This window comes from Phyllopteryx taeniolatus, chromosome 8 (assembly GCF_024500385.1).
Source record: "Phyllopteryx taeniolatus isolate TA_2022b chromosome 8, UOR_Ptae_1.2, whole genome shotgun sequence".
Classification (NCBI taxonomy): Eukaryota; Metazoa; Chordata; class Actinopteri; order Syngnathiformes; family Syngnathidae; genus Phyllopteryx; species Phyllopteryx taeniolatus.
In genome coordinates, this window is record NC_084509.1 from 1,608,854 (window position 1) to 1,628,562 (window position 19,709).

At 38.2% G+C, this 19,709-nt stretch overlaps 1 protein-coding gene across 5 annotated transcripts in view; it reads left to right on the plus strand.

The window, feature by feature from the left end:
* Window positions 1–19,580, plus strand: part of LOC133481868 (F-BAR and double SH3 domains protein 2-like) — a 49,202-nt gene extending 29,622 nt beyond the window's left edge. For 3 of the 5 annotated variants that reach the window (XM_061781108.1, XM_061781103.1, XM_061781105.1), the window contains 11 exons: window positions 94–225; window positions 1,066–1,170; window positions 6,378–6,467; window positions 6,633–6,695; window positions 11,300–11,434; window positions 12,461–12,544; window positions 12,678–12,855; window positions 13,688–13,908; window positions 15,776–15,968; window positions 16,053–16,144; window positions 17,182–19,580. In XM_061781108.1, the coding sequence (XP_061637092.1) occupies window positions 94–225; window positions 1,066–1,170; window positions 6,378–6,467; window positions 6,633–6,695; window positions 11,300–11,434; window positions 12,461–12,544; window positions 12,678–12,855; window positions 13,688–13,908; window positions 15,776–15,968; window positions 16,053–16,144; window positions 17,182–17,274 (1,386 nt within the window). In that variant the 3' untranslated portion in view covers window positions 17,275–19,580. The remainder of the gene's footprint in view (window positions 1–93; window positions 226–1,065; window positions 1,171–6,377; window positions 6,468–6,632; window positions 6,696–11,299; window positions 11,435–12,460; window positions 12,545–12,677; window positions 12,856–13,687; window positions 13,909–15,775; window positions 15,969–16,052; window positions 16,145–17,181) is intronic. The other 2 variants (XM_061781104.1, XM_061781106.1) reach the window with 1 other exon arrangement.
* The last annotated feature ends 129 nt before the right edge of the window (window positions 19,581–19,709 follow it).

Genomic DNA, 19,709 nt, shown 5'->3' on the forward strand with positions numbered 1-19,709 from the left:
AACGTTCTTTTCTTTCAGTTCTGTTCTGCATTTGTGTATGTTTGCCCGTGTGTTTACTCATGCTTGCATGCTTGTGTGTGTTTGTTTTATTAGAGTCGTCAGCTGGAGTCAGAGATGGGGACCACAGAGGAGCACAGTCTGAACAAGGAGGCCAGGAAATGGGCGACACGAGTAGCCAGAGAACACAAGAATATCATACACTACAAGAGAGTGAGACACCAAAATGTACCTTGTGCATATAAATTATAAACACATTATTGTAATACTGTATATCTACAGTTTACTTTGAGTGAATTGTATTTTGTTTTTTGGTCTGAAATGACAGAAGTGGCTTTTTTAAAGAGTATTTTTTTTTTTTATAAAATGTTGCATCACCCAAATTATTCATAATCTTTATTTTAATTTTAATGTTCTAGTTACAATAAAAGTTATCGTCTTTTAGTATTGTGCAAAATATTGTTTACTCAAAATTTTCAGGGATTTGAATAATGTAAAAAAAATTAAAACGCCCAATATTTTCAGAAATATTTGTAATACAGGACAGCATGATGAATGAGAGGTTAACACGTCTGCCTCACATACTGTAGGTTCAGTGTTTGAGTCTTGGTTCCGGCCAAGATTTCCTCCGAGCACTCTGGCTTCTTTCCACATTACAAAAAACATGACACATTCACTGCCATTGACGGCTTTAGAAGTCAAATATCCATGTTAACTGGGAATGCTGGCAGTGAATGAGTTAAAAAAAAGTCCAGGGTGTATCCCAGCTCCCACCAACAGTCAGATGAGATAGGCTTCACTGCACCCACAACCATATTGTACAAGTGGTATAGAAAATGGATGGATGGACCAGTGGACGCATTGATTCCTAATACAACTTACAGTGCAGTCTTTGGCCACTTTCTTGTCAATTTCAGCCCAAGGATACCCTTTCAACAAATACAAATTCACTTTATCCCTAGGGTATAAATAATTATTGGCTTAACTGTACATGAAATACACATGATTACATGAACCTGAAATTCCTCTATTGACTTCCAATGTGTGTTTTTGTGTGTGTTTGTTCAGTCACTGGAGGAGTGTGAGAGTCATGGCCTGCCCCCCACTGAACAGAGCAGAGCAGATCTGGAGATGAAGATAGAAGAATCCAAAGAAAACATACGCAAAGCTGAGGTTTGTGACTTTTATTCCACCCCCCCCTTCAGACCAACATTAGCCCCACATGATGTTACAACATTTATACAGCTGTTGTAGTTACATGGAGGGAAAGGACCTGCAGAACAAAGGTGTTCTGCAGTCAGAAATTGGATACAACATAATTTAAACCAAAAAAAGGATAATGAATGATCGCATCTGCTAAATTATGAAAGTGGTTTACTTTTTGAAAATACTCAAACAACAATGTTGTTGGACAAGACTCATAATTTTCCCCAAAATATTTCAATAATCAACAACATATACATATGTTCTTAAATTATATACCAAAAAAATATATACACTTATTATCTTTAACTTTTTTGTTGTTGTTGTCTGTGCCTGTGTGGGTTTTCTCCGGGCCCTCCGGTTTCCTCCCACATCCCAAAAACATGCATGGTAGGTTAATTGAAGACTCTACATTGCCCGTAGGTGTGAATATGAGTGCGAATGGTTGTTTGTTTATATGTGCCCTGCGATTGGCTGGCAACCAGTTCAGGGTGTACCCCGCCTCCTGCCCGATGATAGCTGGGATTGGCTCCAGCACTCCCGCGACCCTTGTGAGGATAAGCGGCTCAGAAAATGGATGGATGGATTTCTTTGTTGATTGGCTTGGAGAAAATGCTCCAATTGCCTTTTAGTGAAGAATGTGAAGTCCATTACTAATCACGTTGAAGTTACCAGATACGGTTCCTTGACCTGTAAAAAGCAGCATAATGCGTTTTAGAAAAGGCTAAACTCAACTGTCTTTTACCCTTGATGCATTATCACTTTGCTGAGCTCATGACTGTATTTTCCTTGCCGGCTAGCTTTCACATGTCTGACACCCTCTGCTGGCAGTTTTACGCAAATACGTCTATTTCCCACTTCACGAATTCACTATTAATAACATGCAACACGCATGGGCCAAATACCGGTGGTGCAAGAATAAGATGTGTAATCACATCCCTTTTCACAGTGTCTCTTGCTTACATTGTCTCTTCACTATCCTTTGCTCTTCCAGGGTAGCACTACCTTGACCAAGCTTATGCATATTGAATGAAATGGCTGCATTTTAGAGCTCTTATCTGAGCATTATAAAGGAAATGAAAGCAGTACAACATGCATGAATCCAGGTTTGACTATAGCAATATGCACACACTGATAGCACTTTTCTTTGGACCCACCTTTTAATATTCCCATCCCCTTTGTAGGATGGGTGGTAAAAACTACGAATATGAAAATGTGAGAAGAGGAACAATGAAAGCAGCGTTCACACATTATGCTTGACACTCTACATTATGAGGCAAGCCAAGATGCTGCTTTTCTACCTAAAACAGGCATCATTATCATTTGGTATGTAATGCTTTTGAAATGCACCACGTTTTGTTTTGGCTAGTAATTTTTTAACATCTTAGGAAATAAATGACAAACATCCAAGGCTACTGTTTAAAAGAAGTGCATTTCTTTCTTTTTCCAGTCATAACAGATTTAATATCTACACTGTGTTATTGTCCATATTAGATCATTACCAATTGTAAAATGAATGTAAGACATTAGCAATGCCAGCCATGTCTACGTTTACGGTTGGGCACCTGTAGGAAAATATGTATGTGTTACTTACTTACATATTTTATTCAGGGAGATGTGTGGGCCAGGCCAGTTCTTCCACACCAAACTTCCCCAACAATGCCATTATGGAACTTGGTTTTTGAACTGGGGGACAATCATGATAAAGTCCTCATGTTAATGAATTAAATATCAAGAAAAAGAAGCAGACATCGACCCTTAACTGATATTCAATAAATTGGTTTAGAGGTATGTTTTAATACTTTTGTCCCTATAATGTATTTCAATATTGCATATTTTGCATCATATTTAATGCCCAAAAGCAAGATGAAGAACATGTTTTTCTGTAGCATTTGATCTCTGCTTACATAAAGTGACAAAGAGCACTTGAGGGGCCACTGTGTTTATTAAGCAGAGCTGAAGAGCTGTCAGTGTTTGTATGCGGTCAGACAGACACACTCTGATCCATCAGCAATCAATGTGCTGTGTCAGCACGAGAGACAAACTGAAGGAGCAGGTAATGAAAGAGGACAGCAATAAAAATACAGAGTAGATGACAAGAGGATTAGAGTTGAAGGAGAGAGAGTTCAGCAAGAGAGGCAGGCAGACAGGGATTTCCTACTTTGTGTAGCTTCATCATGTTGTCTCATTAGTAAAGAAGAGCGCACATATCCAGTCCTCACAGTGCTGGCACCTCATTAAAAGTAAGTATGGAAATAAAAGTGAGCCGTCTGGTTTTAGTGCTTTATCCCCATGGAGAGTTTGACTTTGGCTGTTTACAAGTTCACAGTTTTGGATAGAGCTGAACTTTGAATAGCAAACAACAACGAAACTAATAACACATTAATAGGTCTGTTAATTTCAGACAGCTACCCCACATAGCTGTAATTTGTCATCATTTGTTTCTGAACTTTTTTTCCCCAAGACCATCACTTAGAGTCCTTGCAGATATTATTGTCTTTATAGAAAACAAACATTAGCGTGTAATCAACACAATAGATTTGTCTTTGTCATTACAATAAGACCTTTCTCACCCATGACAGAGATGCACAGCACAATGTTCAACTGATCATCCTCAAACTCCTTAAGACCCTTCTTCAAACATTTATTTCCAATATCCAAAGTTCACACTGTATACTGTATATCAATATACAGTATGTAGTTTATCAGTGGCAGATAAAAAAAAAAATGTTTTCCCCAAATTTTCATACAATGTTCTGTCGTTGCATGTCATCAATTAATAACTTCTACTTTATAACGGAAACTAAAATGTATGTTTCGGCAGATCACTTTTTATCACCAGTAACATGGGTAGAGTAGCCAAATATTACAGTACTGTTACTATGACTCAAGTAAAAGTAAAAAGTAGTCCTCCAAATAAATACTTGAGTATGAGTAAGAAAGTACTCAGTGAATAAACTACTCAAGTACTGAATAACTTGTGAGTAATCTCTGTATTTTTTTCTGTAAGTCAGAGCATGAATGTCAAATAAAAAAATAACTAAATAAAATATGAGTCTGCACATTGAGTTATTCCTGAACAATATCACTTAATCTAAAACATAACAAAATAAAATTTTTATAAAGTAAAATATTTGTAAAATAAGAACCTGAGGCAAATTCAGCTGCAAGAAATGGTATTATACTATATTGTTTCTACTTTTTAAACAGCCCAATTGTCACGTTTGGGGTTTGGGCGAAGGCGAGGAACGCAAGGCAAGAACATGGAGGACCCAAGTGCAGGGAAGCAGGGAGGCATGGCAGGAGTGCGGGAGTCTCAAAAAAGTAATATTTAATCTTCAAAAACGGCCAACAAGGAACGTGGATAAAGCAAAACTAAACAAAGTCCCACAACCAAACCAAAGTAACAAAGAAACACTTAAATACCTAAAACTGGAAACAAACTATCACTGCTGAGTAGGACGTGGTACAGATAGGGACACCTGACAATGACATAAAGCAAAGACAACGACAATGAACCGACAAGAACTGAAAAAAAACAGGGAACTAAATACAAACAGATTGACGAGACAACGAGGAACACCTGGACAAGACACGAGTTGCTGGAGAGAGCTGATTGGCCGACACAAGGTAGACGAGAACAGGTGGACACAACAACCAAATGAGCACATGACAAACATGGAACACAGGAAAACATGGAACAAAACTAAACACAGCCCAAACCAAAACACAGACCATGACAACAATAGGCTCACCAGGCAGATTACAAAAACAGGAACAAGGCTGCAGTGGATAAAAAAAAGTATACACACCCCTGTTCAAATGCCAGGTCTCTGTGATGTAAAGAATTTTGACCAAGATAAATCATTTTCAAACTTTTTCCACCACTAATGTGACCTAGAATCTTATCTTTTTGAAAGGGGAGGTGACAATAAACAACTGAAATAATCTTGAATGAGACTGACTTTGACTTGACATTTAACTTGCAGCCTTCTTGCCCAGGTTATCATTGCAAAAGAGATGTTTGGTTTTAACTGCTCTTTTACCTGGTTAAATAAAGTTTAAATACAATAAATCAATCTGGTTGCACTCCCTCTTATAACTTGCATGTGGCTGTGTTCATAAGTAACAGATCATATTCAAATTCATGATCAATGGGAGTCCACACACCTAATACCATTTCAATTTTCAAGTGGAAAAAACAACAACACATGCATAGGGCCTTATGCACTATGTTTATATGAGAGAGATAGATAGAGAGAGCGAGAGAGAACAGAACCTACCCCAGAAGATGCATGTTTGACAGTTACTTGTAACCATAAAACAACAGCAAAAACATCCGCAAGGTTGAAATATTTACGTTTGGGCAATGACAAAACAACGCTGCATGTTAAAGCGGTTGTTTTTCGTAGTCTGTAATGCAAACCACGAGTCGCACGCGGCTGTCACGATTCACTATGATTGGCCTGCGAAGCCCAATAGAACACTTTGTGTGCAGAAATGCGACTTTCTTGTGTTGTTTGATTGGTGAACTCGAGTCAAACATCACTGCAGTAATCACAGTGGAATGGAGCAACAGAAAGCAAATGAAAGTCTAAAAATAGATTGCACGCCCAATTATTGATATATCTGAACGATAATTCTTCCAAGAAATGAACATGAGAAGAAAGTGTATTGTATGGAGTTTTATTTAAAATTTTATATGGGCGCCAGCATTAGCCACCAGTTTCTCAAACCGCCTGGGAACCGCATTAACTGATTTCACAAGGATGGTGGAATGTTTTTTGGTTTGGTTGGAAAATTTGGTTTGGAATTTTAAACAAAATAATCGATCTGAAAAGAAAACAAGAACATAGATTTAATTCCCGTACATCATGGAACATACACAAAAAAAATTTAGAAAAATATTGCAACATATGAATAAATTATAAGTATTTTAAAATAGGGAGTTACTTTTCAATCACCCTGTATATTATTGTAATGGAGTAAAAGTACCATTTCTTCTTAACATAAATACTCCAGTAAAAGCTTCACTAAAACTACTCTGAGTACAATTACAAGTACAATTTATCCAAAATGTTTCGTGAGTAAATGAAACGGAGTAAATGTAGCACGTTCCTACCCACCTCTGGTAACATGTTGGATGTGTAACAATCCTGACCTTTCTTTCCTCAAAGATGATAAAGTTAAAAGCAGAAGCTCGGTTGGACCTCCTGCGGCAAGTGGGCGTTCCTGTGGACATCTGGCTGAAGAGTGCCATGAACCAGGTACTGGATGTTAGGATACTCTATGTACTGTATGTGCATACATGATTCTTTCATTCTGTGTGTGTGATGTGGGTGTGCGGAAATGCATGCCTGCATGAATGTTATTTTCCCCGATGAGCGTTTTTAGTTTGAGTGTAAAGCGTCTCACTTTTTCTGTGCATGTAGGTGATGGAGCAGCTGGAGAATGAGCGCTGGGCCAACTACACTTCCCACGATCCCTCACTGTCGGTGAGACAACGCCTCACTCTGTGTTGTGCTCTATTTGTCAAAATAGCATGTTCACTTGTCTTTAAAACTGATTTTTGTTTTTTTTGTTTTTAAAAGGCAGAAATTGTGTACAAACGACTAATAAGTACATGCACAAACCTCAAACCTTCAGGAAAGTTTTGAACATCATCACCACAGAACTGTATGTCTATATCAATATGGCAAATAGAGAAGCAGCTGAGGGCCATCCGTTCATTTTTCTACACCGCTTTTCTGCATTACGGTCACGGATGTGTTGGGGCCTATCCCAGCTGACTTTGGGTCGCCAGCCAATTGCAGGGCACATATCGACAAATAATAATTCACATTTAAAATTAAGGCATTTTAATGTCTTACAGTGTTTGCTTTCTTTTTCTATACTGTAAGAAGTAAGAATGTAAAAAATGAGACACGTGAGATCACCGGTCACATCGCAAATGTGCCACATAATGCCTTGGTCATCAATTTAGAGCTGACTGTATTATTCTTTTTACATTTTAGTGTTCATGGTGGTTAACATGTCTGGTGACTCTATGTCAGTTATCTTTAACAATGTTAATAACAGTTTTATTATTGCAGCAGTTTAACCGTAGATTAGATTATTTTCGTTATGTACTTCAATATAATAATATTAGAAAACATGCTTAAAAATGCCAACAAATCAGTCATCAATCTTCTCAGAACGTGCATTTGACTGCAGACTCATTATACATGCTGCAAGAGTTACACACCTACTAATCAAGACCTTCCATAGTTCTAATAATGTAGAAAGACTGTTCATTAGGTGTTCCTAATGTCTGTAGCACCAACAGAAACCTTTCATTTCATTTTGTGTTGAAATGTTCAGAATGCAGACTCTCAAGGCACTGATGAGCAACCAGTGGTTTTCATTTTTCATGACTTCATTATAAATTACCCAGCCAGAATAGCTCTCTTGACAAATCACCTTCTGAATGATGCAAAGCGTAAAATAATTGATTAATTGCCACGCAGCCTAATTATCAGTCAGACCAGCCAGCCTATAAAAAAAAACAAATAGTCCTCAAGCAACTCAGAAAAATGAAATTCCATAGCGAATTTCGCAAGATAAAAATCTCTTCACAATCAGTAAGTAAAGGACATTTATTTAGTTCTCGATTTATCCTTCAGTCATTGAACAAAATGAACAATGCCTGTCTGTTGTCATTCTGCTCACATGACACTGCAGTACATATCACAAACACCAGAGTGATTCTCAGGGGAAGGATGGGGAGAAAACCTTGGAATGGCTGATGACAGTTGCAGTACTAGGAGACTGAGAGCAAGTGTGGAGGGATTAGAGTGGCAAGGGAGTAAAGGTGCAGTGATAATGAGAAGGTAAATTTGGATGTTAAGGTGAGAGAAGGGAAGGAATTAGATGGATAAGGTGCAAATTGTATCAACAAGGATTCACATTTAATTTCCTGCATGTCCTGGATGCTTAAAGTCAGTAAGCTTTCAAATTAAATGATACTTCTGACATCTCAGATGAGATCATGTTTATACATCGCTGAAAACTAAACTATCACTGATCTACCCCCTCCTACAATTGTCTGTTGCCAATTATCACGACATACAGTGCCATGAGAAAGTATTGGCCCCCTGCTCGAGTGCCTACATTTTTGCAGTTTCCCCACTTTAATGTTTAATATCATCAAAAAAATAACAGTAAAACTATCAGACAAATATAACCCAAGTGAACATAAAATGGTGTTTTGAAATGGTGATTTTTTTTTGTTAAGGGAAAAAAAATATTCAAAGTTACCTGGCCCTCTGTGAAAAAGTAATGGCCCCCCCTAAAGGTAATAACTGGTTGAAATATAGCCTCATGACATTTATGCTAATAGAATGTTAACTCTAAGCAAATTACAGATCAGTGTGAAGGATGCTTAATAATATTTGCATGGCGCATTTCTACATTTTATGTCTTGGTGATGCAAATAGCACCAATTCGGTGGAAGGGCCTATAATTAGCATGGGGGATTGTTCTGAGCACATGGTAAACAATACATTTACATCGTTATTTATTAGTTTAGCCTGTGTCTTGAGGCTATAATGACCGTCCATGTAGCTACACAGTTGGTGGGATATGTCACGTGCTTGACTCCGCTCATCTACAAATGACGCTATTGATTTATGACCACAAGCTTGCCTGTCACAAAAGCATTGACACTTGTTAAGTGTTTCAACTTAAGTCTTTTGAATGTGTCACAATTGCTAATTTGTCTGACGTTCTCTCGACTCGTTGATGACGCCGTTCAGCGAGGCAGCTTTTTATTAGGCTTTGCAGACTTATTTAGAAATACAGTGTCTCTAAACTTGCACTGAGCATGGGCGAGGGGTGTGGTGTCTCCTTGTTCATAACGAGCGTGGTGCAACGGGCCAATAGAATCAAGGCAGAGTGTGTCTGTGTGTCACGTGCACACATACACACAGAGTGTGTCTCTTTAAAAGATGCTTATCGTAATTTCTCTTTAATTTCTATAATGGGCACCCATGTATGATACGCACCCCCAAAATTGACCTAAAAATTCTGGAAAACCCTTCAACGTATGTACAATGTATTTTTACAATGCATGATTTTACTTCTACCCATATAATCAAAACATGAAGTATTATCTGTATTTTGTTAGTTTTTTCAAAGTATTATTCTGGTTAAGCACTTTACTTGACCACATAATACTTAAAGCATATCAGAAAAGCATTATCATTAAACAAAATTAATGATGGTTGTTGTTCAGTCATCAGTCATATTAAAAAAAAAATATATATATATATATATCACAAATTCTGCCTGGGTATGTAAACCTATGAGCGCAAATGTGCATATATGCAGTCATATGTACTCCGGTCATATCGGAACGAAAGGGTAGGCTACACCTTTTTCATAACCTCTAGGGGGCGGTGGCATATTGGAATGAAAGTGTACAGGTCTTTCATAACCTCTAGATGGCGGCATACATTTATATAATGGGAAAGTCTTTTTCGTTTTCTCCTATACCTTTGTGTAATGTGCACTATTTACACAATGAATTCATAATTGAACAGGGGGGTACTTACTTTTTCACACAGTGCCAGGACTGGCCAGGTAACTTAAAATATTTTTTTTCTTTAATAAATGAAATCACCATTTAAAAACAGCATTTTAAATTCATTTGGGTTAACTTGTCTGATATTGACATTTGTTTGATTATCTTAAACATTAAAGTGGAGAAACTATGCAAAAAATAAAATCATTTTAAAAGGGAGCCAATACTTTTTCACTGCACTGTATCACTGATAATAACAAACATATATTGACTAGAGCATTGTCACTGCTCTTAGCCCGTGTGGCAACAGACTGCTAGAAAGTTGGAGCTGAATAGCTCTTTGCCTTTCAGCTTGAAAATGACCCCAAGCATACATCTAACTCATCAAAAATGAAGGAAAATAAATTTGACAGATATGGGGCACGGAAGAATGAGCAAATATTACCAGGTCAACAGATTTTCCTATACCAAAATATTGAATGCTGTAATTAGAGTTAATGGCGCTTCAACTAAATATTAGTTTTAACGTGGCACTTTTACACAACAGGCTTATTGTACCTTTTCCCAAACAGATTTATTGTGGTCTCATTTTTTTAACATCGGAAAATCTTCCATTTTAATGGAGGTGTGTTCACTTTCTAATCCACTGGAGATACACAATATCATTTTATTTTAGTGGTGGTATAAACCAAAAAATGTATTCCCTCACCTAATAAGAATGGAAAAGAGTAAACTGTATTGTTACAGGCAGCCTGTTATTGTCTCCAGAGATAATATTCAAGTGGTGTCATGGGAAGCATTGCATTGGACCCACTTTTACAAATTACAGACAACTGTTAAGAACTAGTTTAAAATAGGTCTGTTTAACAATAGAAGAGCAAATTTGTTCCTGAACATCATTTATTTATTCATCATTTATCTTTATTTGGGGAACCTATTGCTATACCACGAGCATAACATGCGGATATGAAATGTTTGCAAGTTACTAAAAACATAATAATAGCAAAATTAAATGAAAATAATAAAACATTCAATGTTTTAAATTTTAACGCTAAAGGATTATTTTTTAATATAAGAAAAAAAATGACCTCAAAATATTCGTTTTGTCGAGTTAAAAGTGTTCTATTCACATTTAAATGCAGACATAAAGGTGTAATGTTTCGTTTTTCAATAGAAATCTGATGACTGAACACAATGGCTTAGGAATGGCGAAACATACACACACACGCACGTACACACGCACACACAGTACATACACACAAAGGTAAATGCACTATGCACATGCACACAAACATTATTGTGGACAGGTCAGCGTGCTGTGTGGCGGCTCCTTCTGCCAGCAAGATCACGACCTTCACAGAAGCCAGTCAAAGGTTTATGCAACAAAAAAGGAGGGGCTAGCTCATGTCTCCACCTGTGTATGAAAGTTATTATACCACCTCACAGGAAGCAACAGCAACATTTTTGAGGGTAAAGAGAGAGAATGACACTTTAAAGGTTTTTGACTTGTATTGGGACGTGTATATTTGTTTGTAATAGGGTACAGTTGACCTTGAGCGTGAAAACGGTGACGAGTGTGAAGAGAATATGGAGGTTTTTGACGACAGCAGCTCCAGCCCTTCAGGAACCCTTCGCAATTACCCACTGACCTGCAAGGTCCTCTTCTCGTACAAGGTATAAAACAATACACGCAAAAATACAGTGCTACAAAAACTCAAACATTTCCTTCGGTGACCATGTTGATAAAACAAAAAATTCTATGTTGCTAAGCTGATTTCTGTGTAGCTCAAAACACAATCACAGTGTTTTTAAAATTGGGGTTATGCACAACCAACGCCCAATAACAGGAGACAGGGACAAAGCAACTGTAGGAACTTTAAACGTCTAAAGTGTCTTTTGTTTTGCACAAGATTTCTTCAAGAGCTAGCAAAGACGATTAACCGATGTTTAGGCTTCATTTGTGTTTACATACTACCGTCTTTGTATAAATAAATGCTATACGGTAATTCCTCATTAATTGCGGTGGTTAGTTTCTGGACCACTTCCGCAGTAGAAGAAATCTACCACATTTTCTTTATGATTATTATGATTATTATCGTTATTATTTATTTTTATTATTATTACTAATAATACATACTTTAGTTGTTTGACACTCCCCAGGCTCATCTTCCCCACACTCGTATTAACCTCTACAATACTCTTATAAACACTTTCTATACTCTTAAACACCTTTTAAACTCTTAAACATACAGTACTGAACAGTACTACTGTGCACTATGTACATTTTATTCCTGGTAATGTCTTTTAACAAAGTTTTATTTTGTTTTTTACAGTTTTAATTTTTGGGGTTTTATTTTACTCCCCAAAAATATTACAGGATACACTCAAAATCCCGCAATATGGCAAATTATGTACAATATGAATATGAAAAAAAATCTGCAATACATGCATCCACAACAGAGATATAGCAAGGAAACACTGTACATATATTTAACTTTTGTCCAAAGACACCAGCCATAAAGAAAACGACATTTTTGCAAGTTTGTGTTAAAACCATCACGTCTTCAACACCGCTAACCTGTTGTTTAGTTACCTGACGTTCCGCATATACTTTAGCAGATTACATCCCTTTTTTTTGTTGGCATCCCACATTAGCTCTCCTGCTGTACTAAACAATTTTCATTTCTCCCTTTTTGCCAGGCTTCTCAGCCCGATGAGTTAACCATTGATGAACAGGAGATGTTGGAGGTCATTGAGGATGGGGACATGGAGGACTGGGTCAAGGTGTGTGCGCACACATTCTACGGTCACACAGATGAGCGTCAAGCTTGCAGTAACGACAAACAAGATGCTATCTCTTCAGGTGTTTGGGTAGTGCAGACCTGCTGAGTGTGGATTTCTCATTTGTCCACGACAGGCTCGCAATAAGACAGGTCAAGTGGGTTACGTTCCTGAGAAATACCTCCAGTTTCCCTCGTCCAACAGTCTGCTGAGCATGCTTCAGTCACTGGCAACACTGGACGCTCGATCACACACTTCTTCCAATTCAACCGAGCCAGAGTTGCACTCTGGCTGTATCAACGGGGAGGCTAATCGTAAGCCTTGATAAAGACATTTTTTTTGTTTACTTTAAGATTAGTTTTTCCTGAATTACCATTAATTTCATGCAACCAACAAAGAAGACATATAAGGCATATTAGTGTTCCCCATCTATGTCACAGTTCACCTACTTCCACCAACTAACTACGGGTGGGTCTGGAACTAATTCCTTGCAATAAACGGGAGTTAACTGTATTCAAGTTTTGTACTCTGTGGTTTATATCAGTATAGCCAGACCAGGCCTGTGTTTCCACCATGGTGTGTAAGTAATATGGCAATAGCTGCGTGACATCATAGCAGTGAGACAGCATGCCAGTGAACACAATCACCACTGAAATAACTGGAAACTGATGAGACTAGAGTTTTCTGAAATGCATATTAACATGATACAATTCTTTTGAGACAATGTTCTTGTGACAATGGTATTTTGAATCTGTGCCAGGTACAATGAAATCTCAAACCTTTCAATGGATTCTGGAGAGAAATTTGGTGCCTTATGTCAGAAAACTTGGTCTCAGTCGTAGGTCATTTGTGATCCTACACGATGATGACCAAAAACATGCATCTAAAAAGAATAGCTAATAGCAGTACACTGGACTATTCTGTAGTGGCCTTCTATGAGCCCTGATCTAAATCCTATTGAACATCTGTGGAAGGATCTGAAACATGCTGTCTCAAGAAGGCACCCTTCTAACCTTAGACAACTTGCTTGCATAGTCCACAGTGGAAACACAAACCATATCAAGAATAATTGTTGCAAAAAGCAGCTGTAACTTGAACAGTTTTTCCTAATGTGTGTCTAATTAATGTCCATTATTCTCCCCACAGTGGTGTATGTACGAGCACTTTATGATTACGAAGGCCAGGCGGAGGAGGAACTCTCCTTCTCGGAGGGAGCAGTCATTCGCCTTTTAAGCCGTGATACTCAGACAGATGATGGTTTCTGGGAAGGGGAGCTTAATGGAAGGGTGGGCGTCTTCCCCTCTGTTTTGGTGGAAGACCTGACAGAGAATGGAGAGACCGGAGGGGGAGGGACCAATGACATACAGGTAATGCCTGCAGATGGTTTGTGTTTGTAATGCTATGTTATTGAGGCTTTCTGGATTATTTACGTACAGTACATGACAATCACAACTATAAGGCTTTCCATCGTATTTTATTCTAAAGCATCTCAAGTTGGCATATACGGAATGTCATATGCAGTAATTGTGCATTTAAAACATCACACACATGCTTCATTTCTGCACCACTGAACGTGGTTTATCACTTTTTAGCAGCTTATCCCACTGTGCTGCTCCGCTTTCATCAGAAATGTTTGTTCTTTCTGTCAGCAAGACAATCACGAACACTGTATTTGAGCAGCCATGCTCTTGCAGTCCACTGATGGAAAGAAAACTGGCACTGCAATCACATCTTGGGAACTCTTATCTGTGGCACTGCCCCATTAGAGCGACAGGAAGGATACAGCCTCTCCCCTCCCACATGCCTGTAGACATAACACACAACAAGTTTAAAGAGCTTTTAAGTCATGGAAATGTGTTTGTATATGCTCACCGAATTCGTACTATATACCCGCTCATTCTAATAATATCCAACAGAAGAACGGTCCAGAAAACCTTGATTTCACAAAGGCAGTAATCATCACTTTTGATTGAAACACCAGATAGCGTCTGTAGTTAGTATACATACAGTCGTGCTCACCATTATTGCCACCCCTTCATTTTTTACATAACCTGTATAATATCTTCAGAAATAAATTGAAATATACCAACCTTATATCATTATGAGCTTTTAGTTGCCGGTCCAAAGTAATGTTAATATATTAATAAAATACATTTAGATATTGTAATTTCAAAGGAAAAAAAACATAACAGAAACAGCATGTGAAGCAATATTGGCACCCCTCATTAATATTTGGTTCCATGCCCTTTGGCAGCGATGACAGCCTCCAAGCGTTTCTTGTATCTTTTATCTATAAGCTTTTTGCACTTCTCAACTGGTATTTTCTCCCACTCTTCCTTTGCAATTTGTTCAGGTTCTTGAGCATTTGCAGGGTTCTTTTCCTCAATGGCAGATTTCAGCTCCCCCAACGATTTTCAATTGAATTGAGATCAGGACTCATTGCTGGCCAATTTAAAACAGTACATTTTTTCCTTTACATCTATTCCCGTGTGCTTTTGGATGTGTGCTTTGGGTCTTTGTCTTGCTGGAGGACCCATGATCTTCGTCTCAAACCAAGTTCTTGCACTGGGTAAGACATGTCACTCTAAGATCTCTTGATAATTTTCTCATTTCATGATACCTGTGATACAGTCAAGGCCTCCAGTACCAGATGTTAAAAGCAGCCCCACACCGTTATGGATCCTCCACCACGCTTGACTGTTGGAAGGGTGTTCTTTTCCTTAAAGGCTTCATTGCGCCGTCTGTAAACATACTGTTTGTGTGCATTTCTAAAAAGCTCTATTTTTGTTTCATCTGTCCATAAAATATCATTTGCTCTTTTGTATCAAACACAAGTTCTCTATAGAAAAATGGGATTTGATTCATTTTCTTCAGGAGATAGTCCACATTTAGTACTTAAACACCTTGGGTGCCAATAATGGTGAGCACGACTGTAGAACGGCACTGCAAAATATATTTTAAATTTTTTTTTAAAACTTATTATGCATCGAAAAATCTACAATTACAATAATAAAAAAAACTAATGCTTTAAGTGTAGAGGCATTTTATTTATGAACATCTTTGCTCTCATTCATAAGTACATGTGTACTGAATGTTGTTTCCATTTAGTGGTTATACAATAGTAAGCATAGTGACGAAAGGTTCAGAAAAAAGTCCATATAACTTTTATAGTAAACAATTCAAAGGTGATATGTAGTAATTCATTATTGTAGCAATACTGATTTCCTCCCATAGATTTCTCCCTCTGCGAAGCTGCCATCATCTCTTCCACCTCTTCCGCTGTATGACCAACCTCCCATAAGCCCTTTCACCAGCCCGGAGAGCTCTACCCCGCCGTCTCTCCCACGCTCACCCTCTGTTGCACTCAACGGGGATCACAAGCTTCCACTGCCCGCCTCGTCACACAAGCCACCATTAACCACCACCAGTAAGCGACACTTTTCCTGCAGTAAAGTAATATCATAACATTCATCATGGGCTTTTAATGCAACCTTTCTCTTCTTCTCTATAGATCAAAATTCTGGCAGGAGTCCAGTGTCACCTGGGTTTCAAACACAGCTGTCTCGATTCCCCCCTGAAGGAGGTCCAGGAAAACTACGACCTGTTAGTATGCACAGTAGGAAAAACAACTTAAGAGTGGACACTCCAAGGTTGACCACAATATGTTCTGTGACGCTTTTGAAACAGTTTTTTTCCAAAGCAAATGATGAAGGCAGAAAAAAATCAGTTCCACTGTCAAACTGTAACTTTCTTAGAAACCTGTCCATCCATCCATTCGTTCTCTGTGAAAGTGTTGATATTAATAATATTTGTGATAAAAACTGCACTCTAAAATGTGTACCGAGCCTTTGATGAATTTTTATTATTATTTTTGAATTTTTAAAAATAATAATAATACAAAATATGATGGTCTTTTGATCCACTCCCTTGTGAGCAAACTGTAAACTAGCTGTCTCAGGCGTTCATCAAACTGCATGTTTCAACTCCTTCCACACAGAATTTAGAACGGGGCTCATAGAAGGCCACTGTCCAATGTTGTGTTCTTAGCCATTTTTTGTGTTTTTAACTTTTGGGTCTTTGTCCTGTTGAAAGACCAGACCTATGTTTGAGACCAAGCTTTTTGACACTGAGCAGCACATTTGACTCCAGAATGCCTTGATAGAGAGTTAATTGTACCCTGCACAAATTCAAGATGCCCAGGGCCAGATATAGCACTGCAGCCCCAGAACATAAGTTAGCCCCCTCGACATTTTACAGTGGCGTTAAATAGTTGGTTAATATTCAGTATTTTCTTTTTTGTCATATTCAAATTCTTTCAGTGACTGTTGTGTATTTTTCTCTCTTTAATGGAGGGATACTAACAATTCGTGTATATTCTTCGTCTTTTATGACTGGGTGTTAAGGGTGATTAAAAAAGTGTTGATATTAGTAATATGTGTCATAAAAACTGCACTATTGTTCATTTTTCTCTCTTTAATGGAGGGATGAAATGCGAAGGTCTCGCAGGACGTCATATCCAACTACCAAACGTATTTTTCCAGAAAATTCGGATGAAACTCAACATTGTATGACCTCAGGAGCAGTCAATTTGAAAGGTTCTGCTAACAAGCTCCATCATACATTCTCTGTTTGTCCTTTAGGTGCGTGCTGCTCCTCCACCACCCAAACAGCAGTCCCGCCGACAACACGGGAAGAGCGACAAGGCAGAGGAGGTGGAGATCACGCTGGTGTGACCGACACACAAGATGGAACGTGGTTAGACGCACACTCCATAACACGATTAACTGATGGCAGCCTATATCCAACTGGCACGGCTCTGAGCTTAAATAAACTGATGAAAACGGAACCAAACCACATCGAACCCATCGAACAAGACTGTCCCCCTCTCGAGCTATCCCTCATTCTCTGTTATCCTCAAGTGGTGGAAGAGGGAAGAGAGGAGGGCGCTAGAGGCAGGGTGTCCACTTAAATATTCTCGGTATTTTGCTTCCTGATGAAGTGCAGTGTGCCCTCTCACCTCCTTCCATTCTTGCCTTAAAACCTCACCTCATTGGGCAGAGACCCAGAGCACACTGAAGAGGAGGACACGGAAGAATGTTTGCAGAGGAAAGAAGTGTTTTTCTGACCTTGTTAAGCTTGCTTCTATTTTTATTTTTATTTTATTTTATTTTTTTAGCTGCGAAACTGCTGTATTATTATGACACATAAATAATCGTGTTTGGAGAGTTGATAGAAAATAATTTGTACATTACCTTCAATCTCTCAATGCAATAAGTATGAGCTCCAACACTTCATTAACATGAACAGGTCAGTTTAGGTTATTGGGTTGCAAACCTGGCCAGAGTTCATTATTCCAGCCCGTGTCACATATGGAGCCACTGGCCGCTTTCCAAATGCCCACAGAAGCTGGCTTTTCCCCGGCTCGCTGTCCCCGTGTAAGCGATCAATGTGGGGTGGAGGAGCGTGCCATACATGGAAGTGCAGAGGGAGGCTTGCTGAAGGCAGTCACACACGTATCATACACACATAAAAGGAAGTTAGTCGCTGCATGTTAAAACACATTTTTTAAAAAGTTTTAACATGGAGAGGGACATGAGTCTCTTCACAATATGATAAAACAGCTAGCGTATATTTGGTTCTCTCATGATTGACACCGACTTATTGTGCCTTTGGTCATCTTGTATTGAGCAGCAAGGACAGAGACGTGTGTGTGTTGTGTTCCTACATTGCAGTAAATGACATTTCCTCTTTGCCATCACAAAAGGCCAAGGAAAACGCAACACACCATTGTGTTGTCTGCCATAATGTTAAGTACAACCCCAATTCTAATGAAGTTAGGATGTTGTGTTAAACATAAATAAAAACAGAATACAATGATTTGCAAATCATGTTCAACCTATATTTAATTGAATACACTACAAAGACAAGATATTTAATGTTCAAAGTGATAAACTTGATTGTTTTTAGCAAATAATCATTAACTTGGAATTTTATGGCTGCAACATGTTCCAAAAAAGCTGGGACAGGGTCATGTTTACCACTATGTTACATCACCTTTTCTTTTAACAACATTCAATAAACGTTTGGGAACTGAGGACACTAATTGTTGAAGCTTTGTAGGTGGAATTCTTTCCCATTCTTGCTTGATCTACAGCTTCAGCTGTTCAACAGTCCTGGCTCTCCGTTGTCGTGTTTTATTTGCTAAAAACAATAAAGTTTATCAGTTTGAACATGAAATACCTTGTCTTTGTAGTGTATTCAATTAAATATAGGTTGAACATGATTTGCAAATTATTGTGTTCTGTTTTTATTTATGTTTAACACAACATCCCAACTTCATTGGAATTGGGGTTGTACAATAAAACAACATTCAAGCATATAGGCAACTTTTATTCCTGAAAAATGTATAACCTTCAAATGTCAATGTTCCGCTGTAAAAACAAACAAACAAAAAATACAGTTTTAAAAAATGATTGCATATGGAATGAGAAATTCTTAGCCCATAACAAGGTAAAATTTCCTTTCATCAGTTGATTGGTGGAAAATGTTAAGTATTCTCCTAAGTCATTTAGTACTTTTAGTGATGCTTCACAAAAAGTAAGCGTAATGAGAATAAGCAAAGGACATCCACCGCTTGCCATTTATATATTCTCATCATCCTCCAGTACGTATTTCATGTTTTAGTACAGTACATTACTGTTGTTATAGGAATGTTATGCGCAGCGTTTCATATTACAGTACTCGGCTAAATGAGCGGACGATGTTATTCTGAAAGCGCATTGTAAATAAAGTAGGAAAGAAGGCCTGGAAGGAGGCCAGAAAGGAGACGAGGAAGGGAAAAAAGAGAAAAGGAGAGGCTGGATCCTCCCTTCTGCTCTTCCCTCCAACTCTTTCTCCGTCTGTTCCGTCTTTCTTCCCATCTAACTTTTCTCTAAGGTCTGTACTGTTCGTTGGCAGTGAGTGCGACTCTGTGGCTGTCATTGTAATCACATACGCATACCCTATGCAGTTATGTCATAATAAAAACATACACACGCTTTATCTTCTCTTAGCGTCCCCAATTGGTTGAAAGTTAATTGAGGTTAAAAGCACAGAAATAATTGGTGTTGAATTTTTTGTCATGGGAATTATACGGACAGACAGTGTTTCTGGCATAGAGATTTACTGT